Source organism: Haliaeetus leucocephalus, unplaced genomic scaffold (assembly GCF_000737465.1).
Source record: "Haliaeetus leucocephalus isolate CR32 unplaced genomic scaffold, Haliaeetus_leucocephalus-4.0 Scaffold162, whole genome shotgun sequence".
Taxonomy (NCBI): Eukaryota; Metazoa; Chordata; class Aves; order Accipitriformes; family Accipitridae; genus Haliaeetus; species Haliaeetus leucocephalus.
The window spans coordinates 14,656,851-14,665,465 of NW_010972598.1; the positions used below are offsets into that span (position 1 = coordinate 14,656,851).

The 8,615-nt window shown below is 62.3% G+C and overlaps 1 protein-coding gene across 1 annotated transcript in view; it reads left to right on the top strand.

The window, feature by feature from the left end:
• Positions 1-8,615, top strand: part of LOC104828996 — a 16,579-nt gene that overhangs the window by 6,389 nt on the left and 1,575 nt on the right. Inside the window, exons 3-6 of the mRNA XM_010563006.1 lie at positions 3,408-3,496; positions 5,511-5,634; positions 5,831-5,980; positions 6,094-6,203. Of these exons, the coding sequence (XP_010561308.1) occupies positions 3,408-3,496; positions 5,511-5,634; positions 5,831-5,980; positions 6,094-6,203 (473 nt within the window). The remainder of the gene's footprint in view (positions 1-3,407; positions 3,497-5,510; positions 5,635-5,830; positions 5,981-6,093; positions 6,204-8,615) is intronic.

The following is an 8,615-nucleotide window of genomic DNA, read 5'->3' on the forward strand; positions in this document are numbered from 1 at the left end:
CCGGGGATTTCGCTCCCCCAAACTTTCTCAGCAGTTGGGACGGAGCGCGGTTCCCCACCGAGCATCCAGCATCCCGGAATAGGGTCGGGGTTTTAATAAGGGGGGGGGTTGGGGGCTGGCGCGTCCCCGGGGTCGTGAATCGGTCGCTTCTCGCTCCTTAAATCCTACAAAAAAGTGTTTGGCTCCGGTCCCTCCCGGAGTTGGTGGCGAAGCCGCTCCCCGTTGGTGGGAACGCGCCTTCGCCACCGACTCCTCGGTACGGCCTCGGCGGGAGAACCGGCCCTCCGGTCTCGTCCTTAATTTTAGGGCAGAGTCAATTAACGAGAGCGTATTGCTGGGGTTGCCGTGAGGAGGAGGGGAACGTTACTCGTATGCCCCTTTCGCTGGGGTAAGGGGCGAGCGGGGGGTACGCGAGGCTGGACCTGGGTGATGCTCTGCACGGGACGGATCCGGACACGCTGCCCAGCCTGGAATTGCGATGACCGTAGAGGTGGGAGAGCGCAGACCTGGGTGATGCTTCGGTACCGGGCAAGGTGACCCCCTCCCCAGGCCGCGGCTGGTGCAGGGGGAAGCACTTGCTGGACCTCGGTTGGGTTTTTTTTCCGGCGTCCCGAAGGAGAAGGGTTGGGTGTTCCATTCCCGGCCGGTGTCACCGACAGCAGCGGGGCTCTGCTGCTCCTCGCCACGGCTCCGTGGTCGAGCCGGGGCTTGGGTCGGGGTGGGGGGGACCGAGGCAGTGCCAGCCCGGCAGGAGAGAGGCTCTTTGCAGCATATGGATTCAGGAAAGTAGCTGGTCTTGGCCCCCCTCCAGCCCTCCTTGCCGGCCCTGCCTCTTCGTCTCTGGCACGGCCGTGCTGAGTTGCCTCCTCGCTCCGTTCCTCCGGCACGTCTCTTCCACCGAGCATCCCTCGGGCGGGTGGGCAGCTGCCGTCGTGGGGTGGGTCGGTTACTCCAGCGGCCACATCCCTCCTCAGCTCATCCAGAGGGTCCCACCAGCTCGGTATGGGGACACCCACGTCCCCTCTGCTCCCTGCTGCTTTGCCACTCGTGTGGCTTTGGACTTCTCCGGCCCCGGTGGTCACCCATCTCGGGGGGACTGAGCCGTGGGTTTCCCACCAGGACGGGCACCCCGCTTTCCCCAATCCCCCATCCAGGGGTGATGGCTGCTCCCAGCCTCCAGCCCCGGTTCGGTCCAAGCCTCCGCGGCGCCCTGGATGCTGCGGGGGGAGAGGAGCCCCTTATAAACGGGATCGGACCAGCAGATTGGAGCATCCACTTAAAATACCGGCGGAAAAGGGAACCTCCTCTGGCCCGACGTACGTGCGCTTGACGGCTGCCAAGGGCTGATCTGCGAAGCCGAGGGGAAAATCTGAGCCAAGCGGATTAGGAGGGAAAACTTGGGGCAGGGAACAAACCCCAGCAATAACTGGGAGCTGCTCACGAAGAGCATTAGGAGAGGCTGGGAGCGAGTGGAGTTGAGCCCTTCACTGGTGGCTGGTGGTGGAGGAGAAGTGGAGGCTGGTAATTAATGTCGCGTTGGGGATGGAGTCATTAAGCGCATGTTTCTCCATCAGCGAGGCTTGGGGGTCCATCAGCAAGTTGGGTGTCTCCTGCTGGGAGGCTGAGTTCAGGGGGGGCTTTGCTGGCTGGGGGTGATGGCAAGGAGACCTTCCCAAAGCGGGGAGCCAGGGGGTGGGTGGGGATGGGGTTGGGGGGGCAGCAGCCTGGCTGGTGTGGCCCAGCCCCGGCTTTGAAATAAAACCGGAGACGGCACAGGATATGGTCTTTCAGGTTCGGGGAGAGAAAAAAGCTGAGAACGGGGCTGGGATGGGATTGCCAAAAATCAAGCGAGAGCGGCTGCTCGGGACAGCTGATGGACACAGCCCTGCTCTCGGGGTCCCAGTTTGGCCGGTCAAACCAAGGGCACGGATGCTCCGTGTCTCTGTAAGGTGCCCAGTGTCCCCATGCCGGCTCTCGGGGAGCTCACCGCAGCCCTCGGCCGGCGTCGGAGATGGAAAACCACTGCCGAGGGGCGAGGGAGGTGGGGCAGTGACCAGGGACGATGCGGTGGTGGCACGGGGAGAGCTGGGCTGCTTCCTTGGCCGGGCTCCTCCGGCCAAAGCGGCTTGAACGTGAGCGGGGTGTTATACCTGCCGGCGGAGAGAAGTGGGGAAGAGGCATCGCCAGAGCTGAGCAGGGTCCTGGCAGGAGGATGGACAAGCCGGAACGCTGGAGGGGATGATACGACCGCCCTGTGACACAAGGATGAGCCATTTCTCAAATAACACGTGATTTCCTCGACGTGTGGAGGTGCGAGTATCGGCACGAGCAGGAGCGGGGCAGGAGAATGGAGCATCTTCCAGCAACGAGCCTGCTGGCGGCAGCAAAAAAAACAGCACCTGGGAGGAGACGGGATGCCTCAAATTCAATTTATACAGGAAGAAAATCCCCGGGGGCTGGCCGGGTCTGTGGCGGCGTGGGGAAAGGTGTGGCAAGGACCGACGGGGAGAAGCCGAAAGGAGGGAAGCTGCAGCGATAACTAAAGCCGCCGGTCGCTGGGTGGTTTGCCGGCTGCAAACCCCAAGGGCTGGCGCGTGGTTTGGTCTCTCGCCCGTCGCCTTTCTGCATGATGTGATTAAACCCGTGGAGGAAATTGGGTCAAACCCAGCGAAGGGGCTGTTGGCCTCGTCTGGCTTCGCACCCCGGGGTCGATCGAGCTGCCCCGGGAAAGCCTCTTAGCTGGGGGTGGGGGTTCCCCGGTCGATGCCACCCCCCGCGAAGGGATGGCTCGGAGGAGGTTGTTCTGAGCCTGCCCGGACCTGCAGCCGCCGGGGCTGCATGGGTAGTTCTGCTGCACAGGGTATTTCTGCCGGGACGGAGTATTTCTGCCTGCGCAGAGCCTGCCGTGCCCGGGTGTTTCGCAGCGGGGAGCCCCGCTCGCACTGGGGGGGGTGCAGCCTGCGGGTCCCGGGGAGCAGCAGCAGCAGCAGTGGTTGCAGGTCGGGCAGCGGTTGCAGGCAGCGGGAGGCAGGGCGAGGGGAGGGGGGGGCTGGGGGGGTTCGTTGCGGCACCCGAGCTTGCGTTGAGGCTGGATCCTGTCCTGCTGTGGGGACGTGGGCAGGAGGAGCTGGCGGGGGGGGGACACAGGTTGTGCTGCGTGGTGCGTGGGGGGCTGCATGGCCACCGGCACCCGCCTGGGCAGGGGATGCTGTCGGATGAGCGAGCACGTCCCTATCGTACATGCAAATAACGGGCCAGTTTCAGGCTCCTTCCTGGCTTTAAACACCATTGCGTTTTCCTTTTTAAAAAAAAAAATCATCATAAATCTTTGAGTGATTTTTGGGTAAAACCCCCCCGAGCTATCAGCCAGCCCTCCTGGCTCGGGGTGGGGGGCACACGACACGCAGTCCGGCTGACCCCCGTCTCTCTGGCCTCTCCGCAGGTGTGCTGCTCGCCGCGTGCCACGCGCTGGAGAACACGACGGCGGCCTGGAGCGGTGAGTTTGCCGACGGGGTAGAGCCGGCACGATCCCGGGGGGGTGGTGGAGGGGGGGTCACGGGGCAGCCGCCTTGCCAAACTGCCCGGGAACAGGCAGCAAAGCGCAGGCACAGGTAAACCATCCTCGCCCCGAGCGTGCACCGGATCAGCCGGAGGGATGCTCTCGCATCCCATCCTCCGCCCTGGGGGGATAAGGGGTCCCCAGGTGGGATCCTGACCCCGCAGGTGCTTTATCCCCAAGGGAAAACTGGGAAACAGGCCTCTGCGGTGGGTATTTCTCGTGCACCTTGGGGTTTTTTTGGCGGCGTGGGGGCTGAATCCTGGCACACGGCTGCTCGGTGTGCGGGGAAGTCTGGTCTCGTTAACCGTGCCGCAGGTCCCGCGGGGAAGCTGCCGGTGCCTGACGCCGGCTCGCGGCGGCACCGAGTCGGTCGCGCCCAATAAATCGCCTCATTCATGAAAGTGGCACAATGGACTGCAACAGCCAAGAGCCCTTCGCGTCCCCCGGCACGGCACGGCGCGGGGGCTTTGCCGACGGTGGAGATGTGCCGGCTGCGGGAAGGGCCGTTTGCAGGCAGAGATGGAAAAAAAAAACCAAACCTCCTTTTGGGGCTGGAAAACGGGATGGTTCGACAGCATCGGTTGGGAAGCCCTAAAGGAAACAGTGCTACCGCAGCGCCAGGAGGCTTCGGAGCAAAACCCGGCGGCGGGGCAAGCGTCGGCACCGCTGAGGATGCTGGCAGCCCCTTTCCCGATGGATGCGTGCCCAACCCGGGGTGGGGGCTGGAGGAAAGGGGCTGCTCCGAGGGGCGCAGCGCCGGCTGGGGACAGCTCGGGGACAGGGTCCGTGCAGGCAGCAGGAGCGCGGGGCTGCGGGAGGATGAGACGGCTGCAATGTGGCCGGCAGCTGCGAGCGCGCCGAGGCTTAATGCAAGCCAGGACACCCCGGGAGCCAGCGCTGGATCCGGGGACGCGCTGCCGGCAGCGGGACGGGGAGCAAAGGGACACGCGGCCCCGTGCAGCCCTGCTGACGCCGTCGCTGCCGGTGCTGCAAAAAACAGCGAATTCAGGGGAGCTCGGAGCCCGGGCTGCGGCAGCGGGGATGTGCAAAGCTGTGTTTGGGGCTCGGCTTTGCAGGTTAAAACTCCAAAAAGGGTTATTTTTGTGGGGATGTTCAGGCCAGAGGCAGGAGTCGGGGGAGTCCGGGCTCTCCCAGGGTAAAGCCGTCCCCGGGAAGGGAGGTGTCGGGGTTTTCCTGGTGAGGGTCTGCGCCAAGGCGTGGATTTCGGCGGTGATTCTCACCGCAAAGACCAAATCCCAGCTCCCGGCTCCCCAAGGATGCTGCCACCAGCTCCGACATCTCCAAACTGCCCACCAATGCCTCTCTCCCCACCGCCGGAGACGAGGACATCGGACCACCGCTCCGGCACATCCCCAGCTGAGCCAGCCGCGCTCCGTCTTTCCTCGCTTCGCCTCCTCGAAGACCCGGAAGCATTCGGCAGACGTGGGTTTAATTACCCCGGCCTGTCATAAATTCACGGCAACAGGAACTTGAGGTGGCTTTGAAACGACAGCGATCGGATGTGCTTTATACCCGGGCTAATCCGAAAGCAGGATATTTGTTTTCCGTCTCTGCTGCGGAGGATAATTTAAACCAGCGCGGGATGTAATGGAAAACAGCATCCCCGGCAAAGCCACCGGGGTCCGGGGCTGCAGCCGGCTCCGCCGTTACTTAACTCTCTGCTCCTCCATTTTAAGCTTTAAGCACTTTAGGAAATTCCTCTAGTGCCGGTGAGGCTTATTTTCAGTGCTGGTTTAAGTGGGACCCGTCTGGGCTCCTTTGGGTGGTCCCGGCCGGGATGCGGCTGCTGGACCGCGTCCCACCCGACAACCCCAAAATAAACGCATCCAGCCCTAAACCAGAGCTACCGACCCACCGTCGGCGACGCCTGGGTCGCTGCCGGGCCGGCAAACGCCCAGAAATGCCATTTTCTCCTTGTTTTTCCTCCCAGCTCCGGGCCCGCCGGTGGCAGCAGCGGTGAGGTCCCACTTCAACGACTGTCCCGACTCTCACAGCCAGTTCTGCTTCCACGGCACCTGCCGGTTCCTGGTCCAGGAGGACAAGCCGGCATGTGTGTAAGTGCCGGGAAAAAAAAAAAAAAACCCTCCAGCAATTCAAATCCAAGCAGGTCCTTCGTCTCTCCCGGGGGAATCCGCCAAAAAAGTGGGGAGTGGGGTCGCCCCTGGTTTTGCCGGGCTCCGAGCGGGTGCCCCGGTCCTGGGGCTGATGCTGATGCCCTTCCCGTGTGTGTGTCCCCCCCCACCGGTGCAGGTGCCATTCGGGGTACGTGGGGACGCGGTGCGAGCACGCCGACCTGCTGGCCGTGGTGGCCGCTAACCAGAAGAAGCAGACGATCACCGCCTTGGTGGTGGTTTCGGTGGTGGCCTCGGTGCTGCTCATCGGCGTGTGCGTGCTTATACAGTAAGTACCGGGGCGGGGGTTTCGGCTCTGCCGATTTGGGGCAGGATGCGAGCCGAGGGGGGGGTGTCGAGACCCCCGCAGCCCCTGACCGTCCCCTCCCCGGTCCCTTGCAGCTGCTGTCGGCTGCGGAAGCGGTGCCAGTGGTGCCGGGCACCCGGCGGTGGCCCGGAGAAGCCGGGTGGGCTCCTGAAAGGCGGCACGTCCTGCTGCCACGCCGAGACGGGTAAGGGGGCCGGGGGGCACCGCGGCGGGTCGCCGGCCGCCGGCGTTCCCGGGGTGTAACCGCGCTCCCCGTCCCCTTCCCCGCAGGGGTCTGACGGAGCCGGGGGGGTCCCGCCGCCGCCGCCCCCCACCCAGGAGACCCGCGCCGGGGACCAGCGCAGCATCTCTTCTCTGGTTTTGGTCTTTTATTTTATTTTTGGTTTTCCCCTTTATTTTTTTTTTCTTTATTTCCCCCCCCCTACACACACACGAAGAAAACCGCAAGCAAGCGCCCCGGCAGGAGACGCGCTCGGCAGCACCGTAAGCGTGCCGGCAGCGGCAGAGCGCTGGCAGAGCCGGGCATCGCCCCCGCCGCAGAGCCAAACCCCGGCCGGGCAACGTGGAACTGGGGTTTGTCTTTGGGTTTGGGTTTGTTTTTCCTTTTTCTCAGTTGTTTGTTTTTTTTTTAAACCAGAACCCCCCACTCCTGCAGGATGGGGCTTTATTTTTCTATAGAGACAGAAGCTCTGGTGAACCCTCCGCCTCAGCAGTCGCACAGACCATGCTCACTTTGGGGACAGATACGAGCTTTTTATTAATAATAAAATGAACCATAATCCTAGGAAACCTCCTCAGGCCGGTGCTCTAACCTCCCGGTGCAGCGTTAATCTTTTCCGTAGTCTTTATCATAACCAATCGGAAGCTTTTTTTTTTGTTTTGTTTGGTCTTTTTTTTTTTTTTTTTAAAGTCATGGTTATTCTCATGTCTTCTGTATATGTTGCACTGAAAGTTAATATTTAATGTTTTAATTTATTTTGTGTGGTTAAATTAATTTTGATTTCTATAATATGTTATTGTGATCAGCTGTTCTTTTTTCCCCTAATACCTGGATTATAGTTATTTAAGTGATATAAAGGACACTTTTTCAGAAAACTCGTCTCTTGGGCCTTTTTTGACAGTGTGTGTGTGGGGGGAATATTTGCGAAGGAGTTGCTGGGTCCCGGGAGCGGTTGCAGGGAGGGGGGAGCGTCCTCAGGGCACAGAACTGATACCCCGGTGAGGGGCTCAGCCACATCCCCCCATGTTTCCAGCCCAAACTGTGAAGCGAGGGGGGAGGGAAGGATGGATATTGGGGTTGATTCCGTTCCTGCTGTGCGGGGAGCAGGGTTGGGGGGGGGGTCCAGCCTTGCACCATGCTCAGGACCTCATAGCGGGGGGACACCAGCCCCAGTTGAGGCATGTCCCAGTCCCTGGCTCTGCGTGTCGTTGTCCCCCCCGCCTCAGCCAGCAGCAGCAATTTGGGGGCAAACACTCCCATTTCACAGCAGGCTTTTAGTCCCTTTTTTTTTTTTAATATTTTGCCATTAACAGCAGCGGCAGCCCTTGGGGGCAGTTGGGGGGGCTGCAACCCTCCAGGGCAGCAGCTGGTGACACCTCCCTTGGTGCTGGCCCCCCCTGCCTGCAAACAGACATCCCCAAGGAGCCCGGGGGGGGGGTGCACCCGGGTGCTGTGCCTGGGTGCTGTGCGGAGGTGGGGGGGTCGCGTGTGTGCGCACACCCTTTCCTCTGCACACCCACCACCGGCCCAGCTGGTGAGCAGGTGCCGGAGCGGATACGGCCTCGCCGGGGCTGGGGGGGGCCAGGCAGGCAGCGCCGATGTTCCCCCACCCATGGAGTCACAGGCTTCATCCTGCCCTATGAGCCCCCCCCAACATGGTGTCAGCCCCCCGCAACCCAGCCTGGCCTCAGTGTGCCAGGCTGGGAAATGGGCTAAGGCGGGAGCAGGATAGTGCTGGGGTCGGGGGGGGCACCCGGATTAGTCCGGAGCAAACCGCCGCTGCTGCAAAGCCTGGCCGGATCCTGCCCCGCTCGGGTTATGGGGATGGGGGCAGCCATGGGGCTATTTTGGAAGTGGCCACTGGCCCCCCCAGCCCTGTTAGTTATGAGCTGCTGGTTCTTTGCTGCGGGGGTATAAATGGAGCAGGGTTTTTTGGGGAGGGGGTTGAGCCCAAACCCTGCACAGGTCAGGGCCAGGGGGCACGTCCCTGAGCACCCCAGCAGTGCAGGGAGGTGTTTGCAGGGAGACGATGGGTGCCCTGCATGGGACCCGAAGCATTTTGGGTGGGGAGGCCTGGTGGGGGCTGCACTTGGTTGCATCGTGGTGCAAGCGTTGCAGGGCAGCGCGGGCATCGCATCATAGTGCAGGCACTGCATCCTGGTGCAGGCATTGCATGCCAGTGCGGCCATTGCATCGTGGTGCAAGTGTTGCAGGGCAGCGTGGGCATTGCATCATAGTGTAGGCATCGCATCGTGGTGCAGGCATTGCATCATGGTGTGGGCAGTGCATTCCGGTGCAGGCATTGCATCCCGGTGCGGGCACCGCATCCCGGTGCGGGCATCGCATCGCGGTGCGGGCATTACAGGGCAGCGCAGG